General features: G+C 30.0%; 1 protein-coding gene and 1 long non-coding RNA gene across 7 annotated transcripts in view; one reads left to right on the top strand and one right to left on the bottom strand.

Moving 5' to 3' along the window:
- IP3K1 (inositol-trisphosphate 3-kinase-like protein) overlaps positions 1-20,504 on the bottom strand; it is a 206,440-nt gene extending 185,936 nt beyond the window's left edge. For 2 of the 6 annotated variants that reach the window (XM_067046375.1, XM_067046378.1), the window contains exons 1-2: positions 20,475-20,504; positions 16,134-16,202 (exon numbers count right to left, since the gene is read on the bottom strand). In XM_067046375.1, the coding sequence (XP_066902476.1) occupies positions 16,134-16,202; positions 20,475-20,489 (84 nt within the window). In that variant the 5' untranslated portion in view covers positions 20,490-20,504. Of the gene's footprint in view, positions 1-16,133; positions 16,203-17,151; positions 17,374-20,036; positions 20,137-20,474 lie in introns of those variants that run through there. The other 4 variants (XM_067046374.1, XM_067046377.1, XM_067046373.1 and 1 more) reach the window with 4 other exon arrangements.
- The window catches only part of LOC136795522 (uncharacterized), an 18,048-nt gene continuing 9,255 nt past the window's right edge, over positions 17,942-26,734 (top strand). Inside the window, exons 1-2 of the long non-coding RNA XR_010843149.1 lie at positions 17,942-18,122; positions 26,516-26,718. This is a non-coding gene — a long non-coding RNA (uncharacterized lncRNA). The remainder of the gene's footprint in view (positions 18,123-26,515; positions 26,719-26,734) is intronic.

The following is a 26,734-nucleotide window of genomic DNA, read 5'->3' as shown; positions in this document are numbered from 1 at the left end:
TATATAAAAAAATAATTTAAATGTCTATATCACCAAATATCAGGAGTAAAAATGTAACTCTGGAAAGAGGCTATACGAGTAGAACCTTCTGTAACAACAAATGACACCTTCTTTTACAACAACCCTATCTACGGCAACACTGGCGATTTTATCCCTTTTATGGAACCACATGTTAAAAGTATCAATAAAACAAGGTATTATTTGCGTCACACACCACATAATGTTGTAACATAGGATGCTGCCATAATCTTGGCTAAATCTATTTAAAACTACTGGAAATTTTCCTGCATCGACACCACACTCTTTTAGTTCTAACCTAACCTCATATTTATATAGCACATAGCAATCGGAGTAACTCGAGGGCAGATCATCAGAGCAGTATTCGATCTGAGTTGTCGAAGGACACTCAAATAGACAAGTTGTATATAGTAGCTTGTAGATATTAGTTGTAAATTGTACAAAGATTCTATATCTCTCCTCTTATTATAAATAAAGTATATCTTTCCCTGATATACAGTCGCATTTTGTAACTGATTACCTCCTACTCCTAATTTTAGGATGTCCAATTGGATGAATTCTCTTTGTCCCCCACATCGTGCTCACACAAAATTCGATTGGACAAGATCTTTCCCTTCCACTTTTGCATCCCCTCCTTATTCTTGTTTCTGGCCAAAGGGCAGAAGAATAAAATAGTTACTAAGATCAAGAGATGAAGACCTCGGCCTTCAGCCGAGTTCTTCAGAGTTGGTCAGAAGTTAGTTTCAATGTTGATGTAACATTGTATTTTACAATAAAAAGTTAATCTTCATTGGATGTAGGTCATTGGATTTATTATTAATATGATAAAGAGTGTGAGACTTGACAAGAATACCTTTTGATTTATTTAATAAATAAATACCAGTCTCAAGGAATTGAATAAATTATACATAATATAAATACAATATTGGAAGAAGATAGTTGACCGTATGAAGTAGATTGTAGGAAGAAACGTTAGTTAGCAATAAATAGTTTTCTTTTACTATTTTGAGAGCTTTATTGACCGCCACCGAACCGTATCTTCCAATAATATAAATACAATATGTTTCACTTGGACAGTTGCATGATTGCTATTTAAACTTACTTGAGTTTTATAGAGTTTTGTAGAATATCCATTACATTAGAAAGAGCTCATCAAACTAGAGCATGATACGTATTATCTTTAGGCAGTTAGATACAATTATATTGGTTGTTCCCATTAGCCGTGTCTTCTCTAAGGCAACTCTGTTATCGCCTTGATATGTTACTGAAGTGTATGTATATAAAATTCAACATTAGAAAAAAGTTTATTCTGAACATTGTATATTGAATAAATGAATGAATGAAATGTGTTTATTTATAAAAAAATAATAATAAAAAAAATAGACCTATTTATGCAATTAATAACACATATACAATCCAAATAACATCCGTCTGTTGAAGCCTATGTACAATTTTAACTAAAACACATTAATAACAAAACTTTAAAAAAAAATTATATTCTGTAAAAAAAATCAGTTAGATAAATTTAAAATAAGAATAGAGTATTTATGTTAAAAGAAAGAAAACGACGATACAAACTTTTAACAAACTGTTGTCTGACATTGATCTCTTGCATCTTAACCAACTGAGCTCTTTCCATTGTAGCCCGTCGTACATGGTCTCTAAGAGTTTTCCAATTAGAGCCTTTTAATAAACTGAGTAATTTTTCTGGAGAGCAGGTCTGCTGCCCAAAATATTTTACTCCAATTTCACTATACTTGGATTTATTGGCGTTGATGAAATTTGGATTTTACGCACTAAAGCTCCAACGAAGAACAACTATCTATACTTTGGACAGGATGTCTAGGAGTGAATTATATCTTCCTTTTCTTTGGAATTGGGTACCTAGCAGTTATCGATACTATCCTGATCGATGGTTTTACACTCTTGGAGTAATTTCACTCTACACCAAAAAATCGACCGCATCGATACCAAATCAAAATTGTCATTTAAATATGGCGTTAAACCACACACAGGAAACTATAAAGAAAAACTAGATCGGAGACATTTTTCACGATTAATTTGTTTTTCATTCCTTGCTTTACGCTGTGTCTGACTGCGATCAATCTTCCGCGATTTTAGGGACGTAAACTAGTATCAATATAAAATAAAATTGAATAAGCAATGATAAGTAACAATGGTAAGACTCTATCTTCCTTCCTTTTATTTATATGTAATTTCTTATCACTTTCTTTTTACATAATATTTATCCTAGCTTAAATTGCCTTATTGTAACTTATTGTTGTAATATTCTCATTTTTTTTTTGGATCTTTTTAGCCCTACTGAAGCCCTGCAAAGTGGGGCGAAACATCGGAAAATAAATAGTTGTAAACTAGTTTCTCTTTTGACCGCAACCCTGACCATCTTCTTGTACATAAATTTTTACGGTCAACTATATATACATACATATATATAAAAAAAAGGTTACTTATGGTGAATAAAATAACCCTATCAATACGGCTGAAATGGAAAATGTACCTCTGCCATTTCAAAGACTCAGGAACAAAAAATAGTGGCCGGGAATACGATTAAGTCAAGGAAACGAAACAAAACTTTAGGCAGTTCTAATTTTTAGATCTCGAAACCATGTTCTTGTTTCATGTTGATCTCACAAGAGGAGTTTATAACACATACAAAAGGCAATCCTAACAATCAGTAAAAATTCACTTTTTCCCTATGTCGAAATAACTCAAAATAATGTAAGATTAAGTCTAGGGCTCACAAATATTGTATTATGGGAAAATTAATTAGAGCGAATAGGTTTATAGGTATTTGAGTGTAAGAAACCACAATCATCAGGGTGATAAACACATTTTATTTTGGAGTGTTTTTTTCAAACTTTCCACAACTGTTCGTCGCTGCAGTCACGAGCCAGTTAAATTTGACGCTTTAACTTGCTCGGCTACAAACGATAATCAGTGAACAAGAAATTGTTTAACTTTTCTTAGAAGAACTGCATTATTCATAAGAACAAGAACAGATATGTTGAAACAAATTGGCTCCCCTTCTCAGCTAGATTTATCTGCCGATTCATCGCAGAGCACAACAGATCGAGATGGCAAGGCGAGAGAGGAACTATAAATAAACGATACGGCTCCATGCCATCTGTGATTCAGTGTGCAGGTCACTTCCGCAATCACAACGCCAGGAACATCTGCCAAATGGGAAGACTGGGTGGGTTACTAGCTACACAGCATACTTATTAAAATATAATCAGACCATATCTTTTTAAACCTTACAATATATAGGCATAACAAGTAAACAATACATAATAATAGTACATGACTTTTTTTTGTTTCATTGGTTTGATTCTTTTATCATTTTATTCTCTTTTTTTATTCTTATTTTTTCTGTATACCTTCTTTTCATATTTTCTCTTCCAATCCAATGTAATTTTCCAAATTTTTTTTCCCTAATGTTTCCTCTCTGTAACATGAACAAAACACACCTAACATACAAAAAATATATAAATCATATAATTAATAAAAACAATTAAAACATAACGCTAGATGATGATAAAAATTATTAAGAGGCATTCTGAAATCTAAAATGATCAATTAGCATTACCCTATAAGAATAATGATTGTTAGTCATGGAAATTAGAGTCATTTCACTGCTATGAAGACTTAATTAAAGGGTGTTATCTGAGATATGATTTTATTTTTATAAATAATACGTGTTTCGAACCTGGGCTCGAATCCAAATGTGGTCGATAATTATTTCCTGCTTCACTGTGGCCGCGAGTAAGCCCCACAGGTTCGGGAGCCCTCCGTGGTCCACCCAGCCTCATATAATGGATACCCCCTTTATTGCGTAAAAATCTAGTGGCCGAGCGTAATTCTGACCAAATCACCTCCTTGCACAACTGTTGTTCTAACAACAGTACTTTCTTACAAAGTACTACACCCCTAATCCTTCATATGACAAACAAATATAATTATGGATATTACATAATTATAAAGGGGCCTCAGATTGTTGCCCGCTCGCCACGAATCGGAGGCTTGTACAAATACTCGACCTACATGTCAGTATTATTCAGAGAGTCAAGCATGGCGGACGTAAAAGTGGTTTCAGCCATTGCACTGGGATTATATTATTTTTATTACAAAGAAAATGAAAGGAGATTAAACCTATATAAAACTTATTATAACAAGTAACAACAAACACCTTTAACCTCCTAACAGCTCTCAGTTGCAACTAAACAAAGAACAATAGTGGAGATGCTACATGCGCGCTCTCACAAACCCCCTTTGATCAGCGTCCAAACAACCGACTCTCGACGGATCGGTAACGAGCTTAGGCCAACTCGTACAAGCCAAGCCAAGCCACCCATCCACATGCTCGTGCATGCCTGAGTTCGCTACGGCTTGGCCAACATGTAGATACTCCTTAATATTACTAGCCTGATTGTAAATATATAGTATATTGTATATTTTTTTCAATATCGAAGTTGTTCTGTTCAGGATTTAAGTTTTTAATTATATCCAAGGGCGTAACCAGGATCAAAACTAGGAGGGGCACATTTCAGCATGGAAAAGGCGAATGAAACTAAAATTTTGAGAAAATCATATATAATTTCGCAGTGCTTTATTAGCTATTTCAATTAGTATTTTCTAGAAAAAAACAAAATATTTTTTACTAAATTAATAATTTGTTGTCATTTCTGCGGGGAAGGGTCCCTCCGGCCCCCCGCTGGGTACGCCCACGATTATATCCCTACTTCGCTGTTTTTGTTAATTGTCCATGATGTAAGTTTTTAACCATTCTCTTTTTGAAACAAATTCTTTATTTCGCACACCTACTTCATTTGTTTCTTTTTTTTCGCAAAATATGTTCTTCATCAGTTAAACTTAATTGTTTCCTTACTTACATTTTTATCAATCCACCTTATATGTGAAATAAAATATTACGCAGTCATCAATAAAACTTTTTTGTATAATGAGAGATGCATTATTAATTTTTTTTTTCGAAATAAAACCCGCTTGGGTGGTTACAGCCTCAGCTTCACCCCCTAGTGGACCTCAACATGAGATGTCCATGATATTACTATGGCAAGAACAATATTCCAAATGCTGATATATTGACTCAATTTCCTCCGCAATTAGATCCTGACCTAATGCAAGATCAGACAGGTTATCGCTAGCTATGATCCAATATAATTGGGGTCATTAATTCCGGTCACTGTTTCACAATATACCGCTACCTCTGATTACAGAGCTATGATTGCACACAGATATCGATATAGATCGATAAAAGAATTAAAATCGAACTAGTTTTTCGAATCCCAAGGACAAACAGTTCGGAGAAGAACTAGATAGGAGTATAGATCTGGGTCCTTTCTCAATGATAACTGGATCCAGCAATCGATAGCAACAATATCACTCGACATCGGGATGAATGGAAAATATATATAAAATATCTGACGTCTTCAAGGATGGAATCCAGCCTCGATATCCAATGGCACCGCACTATTTCAGGAGAGGCTATGATTTATTATCGCATATTTTGACCTCCGTAAGATGAAACAAGCGCCATTTAAATTATTGATAATATTCTAATTTGCCACTTTGGTGCACGTACTCAGCCTCCACTGGCTCACTACCAGTGACGTGGTGGGCAGGCTGCGAATATCCTAATTGGGCTTGGAAATACTCAGTTCGGGAGTGTAAATATTGTACATAATAGATTACATTTAATTATTGATTTTATTTTATTTTATAGTTATATTAATTCAAAAATTGACTTTTTTATTTTATCCTTACTTCGTCATGTACATAGTTCCATTATGTCTATTTTATTTATCTTTCTGTTTATATGCACATAGAAATTTTATTTATTTATACATTTTTGTTATTTTATATTATTATATTTTTTATTTATTATAATTTTGGCATTAATGTGACTATTCTTCACTATTACGTTTTGCCCAAGTATGAGGCAGATTGTAGTATTAAAAATTCGAAAAAAAAATTCACTTAAAATGCATTGCTCATTCATTATTCCATACTCAATATTCATATGAAATGGAAAACGGTGAGGTTCCAGTTTTTGCCGGAATGTCAATACACAAAACAACCAAGTTGTGGGCAAAGCCACAAAAAACTTAAAATTCCTGACCCAACCAGTTGGTGAGCTTTCTACTTGGTATAATTTAAACGGAAAAAAAACCTATGGGAACATATATCTGGTGTATTTCCTTATTTGACGAAAAATATCATCTTAAATGAAAAAAAAAATGAAAAATAGCTTATCATTCTGGGACTGGGTCCCTTAAGAACAATCATAGGGTAATTTTAATTTTACAATAACATATACATTGGCCAAAAACAGCGTGGCCGCACTTAATTAAAACTTATATTAAAATTGTATATAAATCATTTTAGAAATAAATAAAAGCTAACTGACTAAATACATTAAAAAAAAAATGTAGTTACTAATTATCTCTACTATTATAATATTGGATTAGATTGGTAAGGTAAAAGGTTGTTAAATAGAAGGGTTTTTAACGAGGGAAGGGTTGGTACATGACTTATGATTGATACAATAAATCAATCGGACATCAACTATCAGAAACCTCTCTTCCATCCCTGTCCCTTCAACAATGTCACTTTACTAATGCTTTTGAATGTTTAACTTGAGTTTTGATAATATATTAATTTAAAATTTATTATCATTAATGTAATAATTATCATTGATTATAGGATTTTGAACACTGGAAAATATCAAATCGTCTTGACGGTAATGCTGGAAGATATAGATCCGCGAATAGACAAGGCGTTCAGTCAGCGACATGACCTCATTGAAGCCATGTGTAGAAGGCAGGGCTGGTGTTATGTTACACACTGCCCACACAAAAAGCGTAACATATGTCTAAATATATACAACATAATAATGTGATTATATATACAAAATACAATCTCAGTAAATTGTGATTCAGTCACAACAGGTCCTATATTATTCCCTGCTCCTGTTGAGTAGAATTTGTTCAAGATAAAAGGAATAAATGAAATATATTCAATCAGGTGGACTTTCCGCAGATTGCAACATTAAGTCGAGGAAAATCCACTGATTCATTTGAATAAACACTAATCCAATTATTCAATATATAAAAATAACTATTTGAATATAAAATGATTTTTATTCCGATATAAATGAACCAAATGTCAATCGTAAATTTTCTACTGATCTATCCCGTGGCTTGGGGGCTGTACCGCTGTCCTCGCATTTTAATTGTTAATGCAGTATTTTTGTAATTCAATGACTAATCAGAATTTAAAATGATGAAGAAAAACAATTAAATAAATCAGGAATTTAAAAAAGTAAAAAATAAACGATAAGAAAACAAGCGTTTATTGCGTCGTATCAGAAGAGTTGATAAGTTTGGTTTTAATAAAGCTGGTTTCAGAAAGGATTCGACTACATTGCTAATGTAAATAATGAATTTTGATAATCGACCAAGAAAAAAAATCAAATAAAAATATTTTTTAAATAATGCAGAAAAAGGTCGGGTGTGCAGTCATAAGAAAACAAAAAATAGTTAAAAAGTTATTTATTTGCCTACGTTTCACCTCACTTTGTAGGGCTTCATCAGGGCTAAAATGATACAAAAATAATTGACATAGTAGGATAATAAGCTACAAAAAGGTATATTGAGGTAGGGTTAAAATTATGTAAAAATAAGAAAATTATATACAAATCAACAAAAAGAAGAAATAAAAATAGTCATACTATAAAATAGATAATGATAAGAATATTAAAAAAAAATTGTTGTTAACTGTAAAGTTAAAAATGGACAGGAGACGTAATAACACCTAGAAATAGAAAAGCAGTAATGAGAAAACAAAATTTAACACACTAAAAGAAGGAAAATAAAGAAGCGAGTTGAGATTAAATAAAGGTTGAGAAAGAACAAATAAAAAAACAAAACATAATAATAATTTTATTTTAGATTTGGCCCTAAAGTCATAAGCCGTCCCACGATGTTCCTCGGAACTCGTCTGTATCAATCCCCAATTCGTTTCAAAATGGCGGCTAATTATTCGTTTCTTACAGCCATATCTCAGCCATTCAAGAAATGAACACAAACTTTTTTAAGACGTAAAAAGTTGAAGTTATCTTCTTCAAGCAGTTTCTCAACTTTTCACAACATACAAAATAAATATTTTTTGAAAGGTGATAAAATTCCCTGAAAAACAAAATTAAAAAATCATCGAAATCGGACTGATATTAAAAAAGATAGGAAGCGCTGTGGCTCCGTGGTAAGGCACGATGCTACTAACACCAAGGACATGGGTTCGAATCCGGCAGCTTAGAAAATTGTTTTCTGTTACACTATTGCCGTGAGTCAACCCTGTATCTTCATAGGAGTAGTAGTTTTTATGCTATTCCCATATGAATACAAAATTTGCACATGCAATTTCTACAACTATAAATCAATTTATTTTAGCAAATATCATGAAAACTACTACTGATCCGAGGATAAAGGTGATAAACAACTTTATAGTACATTAATTTAGCTTTAATTTGAGTGCTAATAGACATCTATACATCGAATGGTTTTTTTAAATACAGATTTCTCTACATAAATTCACTAACTACTGACTTTTCTTTATATGTTATAAAATATTGCTTTTTAAAACACTATATTGCTGGAACTATTGAAAGTAAATATAGCTCTATTAGGGCACATATTTTAGCAAATTTACTCTTCTTTGAATAATTTTCTATTAGATTTTCTAGTGTTGTTGGTAGTTTTAAAGATATATAGCTCGGAATAAAAAATTATTTTTTATTTAACGTTTTGAAACAGCCACTATAGATTCACTAACTTCTGATTTTTCAGTGCATTTTTTATTTAATCCTGCTTTTTAAAAACCTATATCTCGGGAATTAATGAACGTAGATAGCTCCATTAGGGCTCATATTTTAGCAAATTTACTCTACTTTAAATAATGATTTCTTAGGTTTTCTAGTGTTTTGGTAGTTTTAAAGATATAGAGCTCCGAATGAAAAATTATTTATTTTTTTTTTTACCGTTTTGAAACAGCCGCCATTTTTTATTCCCCCAACCATATTTGGCAGACTCATCAATTTTGACTAGTAATTATACAGTTTTCATTAAAGTTATCAAACATTGGGGTGAACTAAGCAAGGCGTTTGTAGGTCTTGCCCAGGCTTAGTCTGGTCTGGTAGGAGATAAAAAAAAACTGTCTCTCAAATGATAAAAGATAATATTGATTCGCTGATACGATTCTTCTACTTATCTCTTCACATTCCTTGTGTTTATTTTAGACCCCAGGTAGACGAAACTCTGTACTCTGTTTTCTTGAAATCTTGAATCTCCATGCCTCAAACTATTTAGCCAGGTTACCTCCATCATCGGCCCGCATGTATCTTTATTGCCTTCATTTACCTCAAGGACGAATCTTCTGGCTTTATAAAGGCTTCCAGATACCACACTACTTAGGTCCTCATATTTTAAGCATATTAATGGACTCTAGTCAAAATCATCGCTATTTTTGTTTTTATTGGAAAAAGTCTAAGACCAGGAGAAGGCGAAAATTATTATTATAATTTTATATATATATATATATAAACTAAATATTTCATATATATAAAAACTAATATTTCATGGTTATTAAAGTGGGAACGAGTTTCTTTTTACCTAGAATACGATTAAATCACCTTCTTCAAAATTAAAATCAAGCCACATAATTTATATATTTCCTCTGAGGTCAGTCACCTGTTGGTCATATAATATATAGGAGTATACGTTCATTATATAGATAATAACCCCCGAATTATTATCCTTTAAATCTTAATCTAAAATATTAAGATATGAGAGAGACATAATTGCAACAACGTCAATGGGTATAATACTATAATCTACTTGAGATCTGTACTATCAAGAATAACGCAAAATAATCTTAATAAAATAAACTAAAACTAAATGTCTCTCATTGACAGCATCCACACAATAAGATTGGACCATACACTTAGTTATTCAAGTCAAAAACACACATAAAAAAATATAAACGCTTTATGAATCTGCTTTTTTTTAGTATTTAGAGTCTTTTACTCTATTAATTTTTCATTATTAAATAATAAAATAAGAAAAAATAAATAAATTTAAAAAAAATTAATAAATAAAAAACAAAACTAAACAAACATCATTCCTGTTTCTAATATTTACATTAAGCCTAGGGGACTCAACCAAGCTCTTCCCCTCCAGCACCCCGAATATCCTGGCGCTTCTCTCTCAACCTCATCACTGGTATCTTATAAGTATACAAGTTGAATATTAATCGACTTATACATTAATAATTTAATTAATCAATAAAACTCCGTAGAACCACTTAGTATAACTTCTCTATTTCATTTAACATGAAATGTACATTTTTTTTATTATAACATAAATAAATCATGAAGGGATGTAATCTAATATGATAACTTAATCAAAATATTGTCATTAAGTTCTAGAAAATTCTTACAATGAAAAATATTTGCAGGTACCTATTCATAAAATCATTGAGTTAGAGAAAAAGAAATAAACTAATGGAAGGCAATCTATAATGCAGGCTCAGTTTTAAATAATGTTTTTAAAACCAGACCAAGGTCAACAAAAGAGGAAAATTGTTACTGGTCGGTCTGGTGGTCCCTGATTTTAATTACAATTATTTTCACACACAGTATGAAGAATGATCATGAAGGAGCATTGGCCTAGCCCATACTTTAACATTCAAATTTTTGCTCTGATTACAAATATATAATTTGTAAAATCATTCAAATTATACAAAAGGAAGATGGTCCGAGTGACATTAAAAGAACTCGAATAGTAATAAAACTATTTATTATGACCCACTTCGCAGTACTTCATCAGTGGTTATTGAATAGAAGTAAGCATGAGCACAAGTATGGAAGTAAGCCCAGCAAAATGGGGCAAAACGTTGGCTCTCAATAAACAGTTTAATAACTATTTGAGTTATTTTGACCCACCCAAACCATCTTCCTTTCATATAATACACACGGTCAATCAACGATCTTCCATTATAAAATTAATGTGCAGTATGCATCCAAAATAAGCGTAGTTGTTGTTGTTGTCTGGGGCTTAAGGGCGTAAAACCCTGAGGTCATCAACACCCATAGTAAGCGTAGTTATGACATTGAAAACAAAATGATATATAATTTTACAACCAAATCATTGATTTCAGTCCACAACTACCCTATTGTCTCAATTCAACAGCTTAAATTAAAATTACAATTTTTAATCACAGTTAACATTCACTACTTTGTTGTGATAAATTATAGCAGTGAATGTTGACTATGATTAAAAGTTTTAATTTTAATTTAATATGTTGAATTGAGAAAATAGAGTAATTGTGGACTGAAATTAATGACCTGGGCAGAATAGCCTGCATACAGTTTGTTAAAATCGATGTGGTGGTATTAAACTGTATTAAAATTGTCCTTGAGGATGGCTGAATTGGCTGAAATGTCGGACTTATAAAGAAATATAAATTGTTTTTAGACTAAAATTAAATAAAATTTATTTTACTTAAACAATAAAAACCAGTCTCAAGAAAGTGTAAGGATTATACATAAATTAATATTACAGTTAATTTTATGTCAGATATAAACTAACATTATACAGAGATCATAAGTAAAATTAATTTTAGATGAATATGGTTGAATTTTAGATAAATATTGATATTTAAATTTTATATGAATTTTAATTACAAACTAAATAAGAAAATTAATCAAAATATAGTTTAAAATAAAATGATATCATACCTAATCGGAAGGAGTAGAATAGAGGGAGTGAGCTGGCAGAAATAATGAAGCCAAAAAGGCAGGCCTTAGGTGCCTTTCAGGGGCGTGGCAGAGTGGTAGGGGAAGAGTATGAGCCAATCACTGCCTTCTGTTTCAATATAGATTACAATGGTGGACATTCCTACTAACCTCGACATGAACCTTCTTTTCATATTTGGCTTCACTTTTGCTTTGATGGAGAGTAATTTATGCCACCTCCGTAGTTAAGATAGGTTAAATAATTGTGGATAAGTTTATGATAGTAGAAAAACATAATTTTCAAATAATATAAATTATATTAAAATGTAATATTGACAAATATACATAATTTAAATATAGAATCATGAAAATTTATTAATAAAAAAATTTGATTTCTCTCCTTTTTTTATACTTATAGGTTGAACTTTTTACTATATAATATTTTACTAGGGCATAATAGCCGGAAAAATTTAATTAATTAATGCAAGGCTCTGAAACTAAAATTAAGATAAAATAATTATATTTAAAAATGGTTTTAAATTTTTAATAATATGATTGTAATAAAAGCTGTTATTTAATAGACTGTCCTCGTTGACAGCTGGATTGGCCGAAAGAGGGGATATTTAATAAGAATTAATAAAAATTTGTAGAGACTACATAGATATATTTTGTTATAATTGATTAAAATGCTTTTAATCATAAGTAACTGAAATTGTTTTTAGGGCAAACAATTCTCTCAGGAATAATAATTATTTATCTATCTACATAATATATTGCTATATTAATTTATGTTGTAAAAACTTGAAAATATTCCTCTCATTACTAAAATATACCACTCTGAAATATATAAATTTCAGGTCCAATGAAAAAAAAAAAAAATCGTTCACAAAATGAACAGTTAAAAAGACTGACTAAGGTTAAAAAATTGTATTATGAAATAAAAGTTAGCAAATTATCAACAAGCTGATCATTAAAATTTAATGACTTATAAATATTAATGATAATAAAACAAAAATAAAGGATATTATCATCAATCTAAGTCTTCCAAGAACGTTAAATAAACCTCTATCAGAAAAAAAAAACATTAAGAAAATAATATAGTTTTTCTGTAATAAATATGAACATAAAAATAAAAAGATTAATACATAAGAACAAATTTTCTAATTAGGAAAAAAACAGTTAATAAACATCTTTTAATATCTAAATATCCTTAATGCATTAACAACAGCTAATGACAAAAGAAGTACTGTATCGTAACAAACCTCCTATGTTCGTTAAACTAAAATAAGAATTAATAAGGAACCAATTAGTTATTATTAAATAAACATAAATATATGTGCAAATGTCGCTGTCATAACTTTTTTATTATCTTTGCTACACCAAAAAGAATAAACCGACTTTCTTGATCAAAAATAAAAGATTAACAACTGACTTATAACAAAGTTCAAAATTAACTGCTACCTTATGTCTAAAAATTAATAATTTCAAAACAATGTTCTTGAAAATTTTCAAATAAAAAAAGACTTGGTTATTGCACCGATGATATCTTAAAAAACCAAATTTAACCACAGAAATTATTGACATTTAAAAAACTAATATCACTTATGTAACGATTCATATTAAATGTATCTAATTGAATTTTAAATCACTCTTAATACGATAAATTTTGACATTGCTTGTTCCTGCATCCACAGAATTATTAAGTTTATGAATTCTAGACTCAAACTGTTACTGATGCCAACATATATTCATTAATGATATAAATCATAAATTATTCTCATGTTTCCTAGAGTAAAACTAAGACTTTTTATAATGAGACTTATTTTTAAAATTATTTTTAACCTAAAAAGTTTTAGAACATGAAAAATCAGAAATACTCAAAATTTAATTTAACTCTCAATGAAATGCAGGTCCCCATAGCAATAGTTATTTAACTTACTGTTTAGTGTTCTGAACTTTTTTTTTTAACATTATAACACACTGCCATATATATCAACAAGTACAGATAATAAACGCATTATATCAATAATTTTGCTGCTTTGATTGAACAGTAGCACATTTTATAAATATATTTATAAATTATTTATTTTTATTATAGATTTTGCCATAGCCTAGGGTTTAGTTCTATACCCTGGTCCCTCTATATAATGTTTTTTCCTACACCCAGGTCCCTTTACAGACTGTGTCTTTCTATAACCTGGGCCCTTTATAGACTGTTTCTTTCTATACACTGGTCCCTCTATAGACTGTTTCTTTCTATACCCTGGTCCCACTATAGACTGTTCCATTCTATACCCTGATCCCTCTATAAACTGTTTCTTGCTACACTCTGGTCCCTTTACAGACTGTTTCTTTCTATGCCTTGGTCCCTTTACAGACTGTTTCTTTCTATACCCCGGTCCCTCTATAGACTGTTCCATTCAAAACCCTGGTCCCTATATAGACTATCACAAGGTTGTCAAAAAGTCTACTTTATTTCTTTTTACTTTAATATTTGTCTACAATCTTTCTTTCTATAGTCTACAGTATTTGATATAAATATAAAGCTATATGATTAGATATGAAAAGTTGACGAATGATTGTAAATGGGTACTAAAGACCCACCTGTCTCATTAAGAGTTAAAATTAGAATTTTCTATATTAATACTTTTAATTATTTCCTCTTTGAAAAAAATTAAAAAGTTTGAATAAATAAACATAATATTGATTACAATAAAACGTAAAATATAATATGCCAACGGTATAATTAAGGCAACATTAGTTTGAATGGGTAGAGAGTAACCAATCAAACAATGTATTGGAGCAATTGGCCTACGTAAACATCATGATTAAAATAGACTACACTGTTTATTCCTCACTAACATCACTCGTGACGACAATCATCTGCGACATATCCTATTATAAATAAAGTAAGCTAACAAATTGGCGTAATATATCTTCGACTGTCATCAATCAATCAGTCAATCATGGCATAATTATTAATCTTAAGTTATTTTTATGTTAAACCAATTATGAAGACTTAATTAATTGATCAGTCACAAATAGATGTATCAATACATCTTCTACATACATACATACAATACATCTTATCTTATACTTTAATTAAATAGTAAAAATATTTATTAGTTTAAACAATAACATTAATATATAAATAAAAAAATAATTGATTAAAAATCAATAAATTGGGTTTAATAGAAGAGATTAACATGGAATTGAAAACAGTATAACAAAGATAGTAACAATTATATCTTACAATGATTAAATATATCAGGACCCATTTTTATTCATACGGATTTCTGATAAATTTTATCATAAGGTGTTGTTTTTTTTTTTAAATATATTAAATTAATTTATACCTTAAATTTAATTCATGTTTATATAGTTGATAAAAAATAAAAAGAACATTTTTTTTTCCAGAATACAATATTTAAAAATGGCAAAAACAGAAAAAATAGGTCAGCAATCATGAAGGTGGTTGCTGTGTTAAATAACCAACAGCTGTGTTTTATAACATGACTTAAATGCCAAACAATACGATGGGCATAACGACTAAGTATATAAAAGTTCAAAATAATTCTGGAAGATGGAAATAAAATGAAATGAACAATAAAAAATTGTGGAAGTTTCTAATAGATATTTTTTTTTTCACCAACAGTAGGAAAAACAATTAAAAAAACAAAACAAGTTACTATAACCATATTAAAAGTTACTCTGATTATTTAATTATCAGTAATATGATTACTAACATTTTAATATTAGTAATCATAAATAAATCGTACAATATTTCACAATGAAAGATAAAACTTAGATAAAAATAGTCGTCTAATATCTTACTGAATTCAATCCTTATTTTTATAAAGACAAAAACAGCTATATATTCATCAACATTTGCAAATAAGTTATTTAACTTCAAGAAAACTACTACACAAAAATGTTCTTCGGTAACAATAAAAATAAAATCCTTATGAAGCTTCAATGTTAAAAAATTATTCCAGGACTATCTACTATCCAAAAGAAATTCCTCCATGTCCAAATTACTTTTGACCATTGTTTTATACTTTTTTTTTTTATCAAAACAAATAAAAGTATTGAAAACTTTGTATATTTTTCATTGAATAACAAATGGAAAATGTTTTTAGTTTCAAAATCTTGTTAACCAGAGATGAATTACAATAAATACAATATCGCCTCAGCTGAATTAAAAATATAAATTTACAAGATAAGCTGAAAAGCACCGGAATGAACAATAAAATTAATCGATATATAATAAAATTAAATCTAAAATTACCTTATTACTGTTGGAGTTTACTTTCAAAACGCCATTCTTTAATTTTGAAAGCCCCTTGGACATGAGATACTGGAAATCACAGAAAATTACAAATAAGTAAAACGAAAATAAGACAAATGAAAGAGACTAAAATAACAAAAGATATGACTATGAGAAGAGGAAAAATGAAAATCATAAAAGGGAAAAAGTTAAAAATCAATACAGGAAAAGAAAATGTTCTGTACAATCAGAACTAAGATATCTGTTAGATAGCTTTAGATTGTTAGTAAAATAAATGAATTCCATCAACCGTCTAAACCAAAAATATTCTTACTCTTACAAGATCTAAAACAAAATTCATACAACGAGTAATGCTGACCTATGCTTCATGAAAAAAAAACTAGAAATCTTGCCAAAATACAGATGAGTCAGTATGTGTTGGTCGCTATTTACAAACATGAGAATAGACAACAAATTTACAAGTGATTTTATCAGATGCTTCTCAGAATGATTCAAAATTTGGATTAGCCATGCTTAATCTATGAAGGTATGAAGTAGTCAGATATTTTTAATAAAAAGACAATGTTAAGTTTTTTAATAATAAATTTATCTGACAATAGAGTAGGGTAAAAATTAGTTGCGATAAAATTACAAGCTAAAGTTGTCATGGAAACGATATTTAAATAACAATGATTCATTAATAAATATAGTGTTTCCATGACAACTTCAGCTAACAGTTTTATCGCAACTTTGATACTATAATGTAGTATATAATGATGATATAAACTTAACATAATTCTGAATTACCTCCTTCCTTACTGAGACTTCTTATCATACTTGACAGTAGCAACAGACTTCATTGATTAGTAATATTAAGTAAAAATAGAGGAAAATTGAATGAAGAACTCTCTGATTGATACAATTAAAGTGTATATAATGAGTTAAGTTCGTATAAGATAGTTGTCAATGTTTAAAATTCTAATCATATAATCATCTTTAGTTGTGATAACTCAGCTAACTTATCAACAATCAAACTTACCTGTTTGATTTCATTTCTGAGATTGAATGCTGTGGAATATGATTGTGGCGGAAACCCGGAGTTAGAATTGATGTCCATTGCTGTATCCAGACCGTTGTTACGGAAAATTAACAGAAATAATTAATGAATTAAAGGTGAAAACGATTGTATATAACCTGTACACAACACTCTAGCAACACAACCTCCAGGGGACCAGCATAGACTAACTCGGGATAGACGAGAGCCCAACCTGCTTTGTACACAATGCAATTTATTCCACTCTCTACTCTAATCCATTTAACTTTTTTTAAATAGTACTACCTGTATTTTTTATTTTACCTTTTTTATTTCAGTAATTGTTGGAATATAAAAGTAAACCTTGGTTCTTAAACTATCTCTATTCAACAACGAACGCTATTTACAATTCATATTTTTTTATACAGGTAATTGAAAATTATAAACACGCGTGTATAAACGATTAAAATTTCCAACTGTCATATTTACATAATTACAAAATAAATTATACATCTTTATTTGTAGTTCAGTCCACATATTTTTTCAATGAATATTATAATGGTTCCCGATTCTTATTTAAAAATTACAACTCATTCATATCATTCTAATTACTCATTAAGTTTATTTTTTAACAATATATAAATCAAATAAAAGCTGAATCCAATAAAAATAAGAAGATTACTATCAGAGAATCAATTACAAATTAGATAAGATGTAACTTCAACACAGAAATAATATTTTTTTAATACAACTGCGATCAAATATAGAGCTCAAATCATTTACTGTTAGTCCAGGCATGTGATACATTTAACTATAAGGTTTTGGAAAAGTTCAATAAAATTGAAGAGTAGATAATATACATAAAAAGATGAAGAACTCAAATAAATAAAAATTTATTTAATAGTGCCAACGTTTTGAACGGAATTTCAAGACTTCATCAGGGCTAAGAACAAAAAAGAAGATAAGAAGGTATTTATGTATGTAATTTTGACTCAGAGGACCTCAAAACACGTATTTTCTTAGAAAATAGAAATTCAAAATTTGGCACGACTGTAATACTTCCCATTACTGTTGTTGATTGTTGCTTAAAGGCGTAAAACCCTCTGGTCATCAACGCCTTCCCATTACTGTATACTGAAGTTATTTATTATGTTGTGTTAAATGTAAAATGTTTTACCAGGTTAAATTTTATCAGTACAGGATTGTGAGCAGCCCTATTTAAAGTCAAGTTAAATGGTAAATGTAAATGCTTAAGACCTCCTAGTGGATTTTATGAGCAGCTTGTTTTATAACCTTTCCTTCCAAAACTTCATGTTATTGTTTACTTCTAAGTTTTGATTAAATTAATTTATTAAAACATGCCTAAATTAAGTGAAAAGTGGAAGTTGTGTGAAGGTTTGGCCACTGAGTGTCTTGTTGATCTTCCAACTTATGAGAAAGAGAATCAAGATGAGCTAATTGACAACTGTCATTATATTATTATAATTGTCATCCATTGCTTTATTAGTAATAAAAACATCCAAAACAATAGTAACACAAAACAATACTAACACAAACTGCAAGCAAGTAACCTAATATAAGAAAATGATGACGAGCTCGGCTGGGCCGTTTCATGACATCATTCTCCATTTAACAGACTCTCAACCATGTTATATGTTATATAGTTTTAACATGGTAAAAGAAGGAAATATTTCTCCATTTAACACTCTTTGACATATTAAACTAAAGATCATGAATAGTCCTACTATATTATTATATGAAGATAATGTTATAATATAATAAAAAACAATTGTTCCATCCCCTTTTTTTGCTTATAACTTGAAAACCATGTATCAGTCGAATAACTACTAATATTCATTTCATACCATTTTAAAGAAAAGTAAATCACCAACAATTTTTATCCAAATGATCGAGTCGATATAATGAGACAGAATTCAGTCCAATAAAAATAGACCAGAAAGAGTTGACGGAAGAAACATCTGAAAGACCTTATCTTCAATATTATACCTTAACAGTAATATAATTAACCTATATATGAAAAATATTTATTGATTAATAAGGGTATCTATGACAGTGTTAAATGTAAAAAGTTTTAACATGCTAAATTTTATAAATATAGGATTGTGAGCAGCCCAATCTAAAGTTCACATTATGTGTTAAATACAAAGGAGCTCCTAGCGGATTTTCTGAGCAATTTGTTTTGTAACCTTGCAATCTTTACGAGATAATAAAATCTTTGAGGGCCGTCCGTAGCTCAAATGGTAAGGCCTAGGTCTATCGTTTTGAGATCTGCTAGCGACAACGGTTCGAATCTGGTCTGGGGGCGTTGAATTTTTTCATTACGTGTCGGTCTCACAAAATGAAAAATTTGCCTCTTCCACCATGGTTAGAACAGGTTGGTCACCTGTAGATACCCAAACAGCCATCACCTTCGCTGTGGATTGCATTAAAAAAAATCTCCAACAGATTCATCACACCATATTTCGTCTACATCACTTGTTACTAGTTTCCTCTCCTAGTTTTTTCTCAATTACATTATTATCATATTATCCACTGCTTTATGAGCATTTAAAAACGTCCAAAACAAAAACAATACCAACCAAAACGACAACATATAAAATGGTGCGAAGCTCAGCTGGGTCTGTTTTGTGACGTCATTCTTTATTTAGCAAACCTATTAACTCTCAATCATGTTAGATGTTATATCGTTTTAACATGCTAAAAGAAGGAAATATAATATTTCTCCATATAACAACATTTTCCATTTAACACATTTTGACATGTTAAACTGAAGATCATGACTACCCCTAATGTAGAATCAATACAATTGTTAGATACTGTTAAAGACTAAAAGAAAGATGAAAAAAAAACAACAACATTAATATAGTTACTTGAGTAAATTTTGATTCCTTCGCCAAACATAATCGCTTATGTATTCTTTCCATTATACTGAAGTCGAAAAACAAAACAAAAAAAAAGAGACAAAGAACTGTTTAATAAATTATAAATAAAGGCAAGTAAAAACTTAATTCGGACTGATTTCACTAGAAACTGATAACGAATTAAGTTCCCTTTGAAAGGTTGATCATAATGTCGTTGTTGAACGATTTTATCGATCAAGCAGATGCTGACAGTGTTAAACGGCCATTTTCTTACGTTGTCAAAAAATAGTGCCTTTCTCTCAGAAAAAAAGCAACTTGATCGATTTTATGTAAAAAACTGATTAACCATTCTAAATCAATTTGTTGCGCAGAAGAAAATTTATTCTTATACTTCTACGCGAATATATTTCTAAGAAATTTTTTTACCATATTTGAGAAATTTATTACCATATTATTATCCATAATCCATTATCCATGTTTATTATTTGGTATTATCCTCTGGTTCTTGTATCTATTTCACAACAAAAAAGGTAATTAACTTAGACTCGGCAATAAACTTAATTTGAGGATAATAAAATTAGCACAAAATATATATAAAACATAAACTAAAATGAACATAAAATATATATAAAACCTAAGATAAAATGAACCTAAAATTCATATAACACTTAAGCTACAATGAACAAAAATATATATTAAGCTTATAAAAAAGAAAAACGACCGTGCTCTGGCCTACAATAATAAACTAGGCACTTTATATAAACCAAAATTAACAACAAATCTGGTCATTCATCAGGACCTCAATGTTCCATATGTTACATATTTGGCTAGAACCAGATACCAATCCTTCCATGACAAACTTCACGGACACTCGAACACTTGTAACTTGGCTTCTTCATTACCCAATAATTCTCCGAGGCGTCTGACAAGAAGATGGCCTAGAGATCTTCTCCTTTACAGCAAATTTACTTGTATTTATTTTTAACACAGTTATAAATAAATTATTAAAAAAAAAAACTTCTAAAATTAAAACAAAGCCACCATTTTCTATCTCAGCTGAGAGTAGCTAAATTACTAGACAATCTTTATTTAAAACATTAAGAAGTTATATCAAATAGAGCATCATAAAAATTAGATATAAAAATGATTGACCGTAACTGATCATGAAGGAGATGGTCAGAGGTGACGTGAAAAAGGGGAAAAAAATAGAGTTCAAATATTTATTTTCTGGCGTTTCGCCCCACTTTACAGGGCCGCATCGGGACTAAAAAAGATACAAAACAACTAAAAATATGTTGACATGTATAAATATGGTGTCAACATATTCCTAGTTATGACATTAGGAGGTTGAAGACGAAGGTCTCCAAAACGTCGGTGTTTTATATAAAAATAGGAAATTATTGGAGTTCATGTTAATAGTGGAAATTGTTAATAAAGTACTTTATACTGATACTATCATTTATGTTATACAAATGAGCATTTAATACAATTCATAGAAAAAAATATTTTTCATTATTAACATAATTTTACCTGTACAAACTATAAACCTTTAGAAATGATAATATATACTCGTTATTAAATTAAAATATTCATATTTCTTTATGTCTTTTGGATTATATAAGTATTAATATTGCAGAAAGATAGTCCGGGTGGCGGTCAATAAAGGTTTCAAAATAGTAACAAAAAACTATTTATTGTTAACCAAAGTTTTGTCCCACTTTGTAGGGCTTCGTCAGGACTAAATGAGAAAACAAGATACAATTTTAGAATTGATAAAACATTAAAAATAAAAAACAATTGTTAACTTTATAGAGTATATAGAAAAACAAAAATTAATAATAACAATATGAGGAAATATACATGTTGGTAGACTGGAGGCAAGTTGTTATTGAATATAACCAGGTGTGATATAACAATAAGAATGACACATTCTTGACACATAAATTGTAGGAGACTACTCATTAAAATTGGTTTTAAATATGGTAAAGAGGTAAATGTATGAGGTACAACACATAAGTGGTGTAGGTATGGTATAAGTAAGGTATAGTAATATGCAAAAGGAGGTATTTTCATACATCTACCTCTTTACTATATTTAAAACCAATTTTAATGAGTAGTCTCCAACAATTTATGTGCCTAGATTTATATTGAAAGAACATCAGCCTTCTTACATAACTTTATTTTAAATAATTTTTATTTTGTACATATAATTATTGAAAAGATTCTCATATGTATTTGATTATTTGTTCTTTCATATTACTTAGTTTTATTACTATTCTCATATAGTCTTTATCTCTTATAATACTTAGACTATTCATGTCTTTCAACACTATTTATGTATCCATAATGTCAGTTATTTTCTAATCATTCTATGTCATTTATTCATCATGGTATTTATCTTGTTATTTGTTTTTAGCCCTGATGAAGGCTTAAAATTATGGCCAAAACGTTGGTACTAATAAATAAGTTTTTACTTATTTGGGGTTTTCACTGACCTAACCCCAAATATCCTATAGTATAGGCTTGAACAGAAACATCTTCTGAGCAATGCTTAAAAGTGGGGTAAATTTTTAAATCGTACGGTAATTGGAAGCGTTAGCAGACGTTTTAATTTACGTTTTACCATCATTACTATATTGAAAAATGATAATACATAAAGTGAATATAAAAACATCATTTCAGCATGATCCTATATTTTAAATAAATTTACGAATATGGTGTTCCATGAGCTCCAGTATTTTTTCAGAGAGTATTTCTAAACCAGGGCCAGATATCCCTGTGAGAGGAATGTGCTGCCAGCATTGACGTCATTGCTCTCACAGTGCCCACGCTGCGCACGATATGTCAAGCTATAGTTCACTACAGAGTTGGACCAAAATTATTCAATGTACGAGAGACGAATACGATTTTATTCATAAATTTCTGACAATGATAATATTTTATTAGTGGATTTTCTTTCCTAGGAAGTTTTTTTTTTATTTGGTAAGATGTTGAAGTCTTCTATATTTGCTGTACTACGTTTCGGGCTACCCCATATTCATGTACTAATATACCTCACTTTATTGAGTTTATCTATTTATTTTTTAAATATTGTCATATAATAAATTAAAATTTACAACTCATTAAAGCGGTTTAAATAATATTATGTTGTTGTTTTTTTTCCTCTTTCATTATTTAATTACTTAAGTATTATTATTATTTTTTTAAATTATAAAGATTATAAAGATTATCCGGAATTATAAAGATGGTCCGGATGTGTTTCAAATAATTCAGATGGAAAATAAACTATTTATTGTGAGGCAAAGTTTCGCCCCACTTTACCGGGCTAAAAAAAATACAAACAACTAAAATAAAGTAAAAAAAAAAAAAAGATAATATGATAACATGAAATAAAAGTATAATTGAGTGGTGATCCCGTCCCACAGGGGTGTCTCACAACTACAATAACAGAATAAATAATTATCTGCCACAGCCGGATTCTAACCCGATTCCTTGGAGTCAGTAGCAGAGTGCCACTACCGAGCCACGTCACTCCTACATATGGATATAACAAAAATAGTATTGATGCTCAGAATATAGTATTGCAGATACCAGAGGAAATGCTTGTGGGAATACGCACAAAACTTTAAGTATCTAAAATATAAATTATGATAAAGAAATGAAATTCAATAAAAGATAAAAAAAAAAAAGGTTGAAGGAGGAAATGTGTTTTGTTACAATGACGCAGAATAACTGAGATCGTGCTGACTTTTCAGAAACGTGAAAGTATGATTTGACTGGAATATTATAGAACAAGAGTCGGGAAGAAAAAAAGGCAGTTATCTCACCCCAATGTTTGATTACTTTAATGAAAACTATGTATAATTACTAGTCAAGATTGAAGAGTCTGCCAAGTATAGGTAGGGGGAATAAAACATTGCGATTTCAAAACCTTGAAAAAACATTAATTTTTCATTCGGAGTTCTATATCTTAAAAACTACCAACAACACAAGAAAATCTAAGAGAACATTATTTAAAGAAGAGTAAATTTGCCGAAATATTATCCCTAATAGAGCTATTTACGTCGAATAGTTCTCGAGATATAGCTTTTAGAAAAAGCAACATTTTATAAAAATGTACTGAAATATCAGTAGTTAGTTAATTTATTTTGAGAAATCTATATCTCAGGAACTATGTGAAGTACAGATGTCTATTAGCACTCTAATTAAAGCTAGTTTAATGTACTATAAAGTAGTTAATGGGCTTTACCTTCGTAGGAATAGTAGTTTTCATGATATTTGCTAAAATAAATTGAGTTGTACTTGCTCGGACAATAGGTTTGATATATGAAAAACTTTATTTCAGAAGCCATAAGACGCCCATATAACATTCAAAATAAAGGAAATTTAACTTACTATAAAGTAGTTTATGACACTTATCTTCGTAGGAGTACTAGTTTTTATTATATTCACGTATGAATATAAATTTGGCAAATTGGCAAAATTTGTTCGAACAACTATAAATCAATTTATTATAGCAATTTTCATGGAAACTACTACTCCTACGACGATAAACGAATTAAACTACTTCATAGCTCATTAAACTAGCTTTAATTTGAGTGCTAATAGACATCTGTGAGTCAAATGGTTTTTGAGATGTAGATTTTTCAAAATAAATTCACTAATTACTGATTTTTCAGTACGTCCCATTCAACATTTTTATGAAATGTTGCTTTTTAAAAAGCTATATCTTGAAAAATATTTAACGTAAATTAGGGCTCGTATTTTAGCAAATTTGTACGTTCTCTTAGGTTTTCTTGTGTTGTTTCTACTTTTTAAGATGAATGAAAAATTAATTTTTTTTTATCGCTTTGAAATAGCGGCCATTTTTTATTCCCCTACCTATACTGGACTGACTCATCGTTTTTTTTTATTTATTAACACTTACCACTGTATATAAAATACAACAAGCAAATTTGAAGTAAGATCATAACGGAATGTTACAGGCATGTAGAGAAACTACCCATTGGTAGCATTCTAACAAACATGTAAAACATTTTACAATATTAGGTCACGAGGCCATTTTTTTCAGGCACCTCGGATGATTGGCAGGAATGGAAGAGGAGGCAAGGTTAGAACTAGTGGGTTTGGGTGGTTAGGGAATTTATAATGGAAGGAATGATATCGGGTTCAGGCTAGATCGGTTGCATAAGGAACATTTAGGTCTTTATTGATGGTTTTATTTGTAACAAAGTAAGGAGCATTGAGGATTTTGGATTGTAAGGATTGGATTCGAGAGGAATTAGATGGTTTAGTGGAGCCCCAAAGGTCGACTCCGCATGTCCAGATTGGCCTTATTACAGTCATGTTGATGACAGTCTTTTGTAGTGAGTTGGAAGTTTAGACCGTTTGTCTAGTAAGTGCTATAATAGTCGAAATCTGCGTGCAGTTTCGAGTCTTTTCAGTCTTGTTTGAGGATTCCAGGTTAGTCGTTGGTCAAGGTGTAGTACAAGATCTGTTCGACAGGGGTAAGAGCCACATTATTAAATATTACTGTTGGGCAGTCGGCAGGTTTTCGACGAAGAGTAAAGGTGATTTGATGGGATTTATTTATATCCTCCAATTTCGGCACCATTCTTCGAGGGTTGTGATATGGGATTGGAGAGTTTGGGATGTAATCAAAGGGTTAGTACTAACTGTGAGAACACATGTGTCATCAGCATACGTGGTAAGGATAGTTTTAGGAATTGTTAGGATGTCAGTTGCATAAATTGTAAAAATAATTTAATTGTTTTTTCTTTTGATTTAGCTATTGTCATCATTAATTTTTTTTTTATTTAGCTCTTCTATTTCTTAATATATTGTATGAATAAATATTGGAACACTAACGCTTAGTGTCCAGTATACCAAAAAAATAAATAATTATACAAATCTAAAGAGTTTGTTTGTACGCACCAAGTTTTTGATCTAGAACGACTTGTTTCAGAAAAATCCTATAATGTTTTTTTTTTGGAAATAAGTTCTTTTGTTTTCTTCATAATTTTTGGATTTGATTCAGTTAATTATATGCACTTGGTCACGTACTAATGGTAGAGGGAGAGAGAAAAACTTTATTCAAAAAAGTGCTAAATACACAGCGTACTCACTTAAATGTAGTTAGACATTTTTTTTTTCTATTAGTCCATTTTTTTAAATCCTTTTTTCATATTTTCTTTTCCAATCCAATACATCTGTCCTCTTCTCCTCCCCTCTCCCCCCTCCATATTTTTATTCTCTTTAATATGAATAGAACAAAACTAAAATACAAACAAGTAAAAAAGATCAATAGAATTTATATTCGAGTGCAGCTTAAATAAAAAAAAAAAAATTACACAATGTAACAATAATTTATAAAAATAATTTAATGATATTATTATTACTAATGATTCAATTTATAAACTGTATCCCATTCTTAGAAGTAAAATTCCAAAATATAACGTTATTTTTTAAGTTTATTTTATTTTTTCCAGACAGAGGGTTATTCTGAGCTGTAGGAAGTCATAAACCAACACACGCAAGGTGCCAAGGGTCTTAGCCCCATCGCCTACAATCTAGACATTCTTGCAGCCTATCTCTTTCTCAGGCGATGATGTACTATGTGAGATAACACTGAAATACATTTTACCTGAACCAGATATAGAACTCAAAAGCGAATTAAATTCAGTGGTACTATGTAAGGAAATTCAAAA

This window comes from Halyomorpha halys, unplaced genomic scaffold (assembly GCF_000696795.3).
Source record: "Halyomorpha halys isolate HHAL.00 unplaced genomic scaffold, Hhal_1.1 Scaffold527.1, whole genome shotgun sequence".
Taxonomy (NCBI): domain Eukaryota; kingdom Metazoa; phylum Arthropoda; class Insecta; order Hemiptera; family Pentatomidae; genus Halyomorpha; species Halyomorpha halys.
This window is presented reverse-complemented; position numbering and strand designations above follow the sequence as displayed.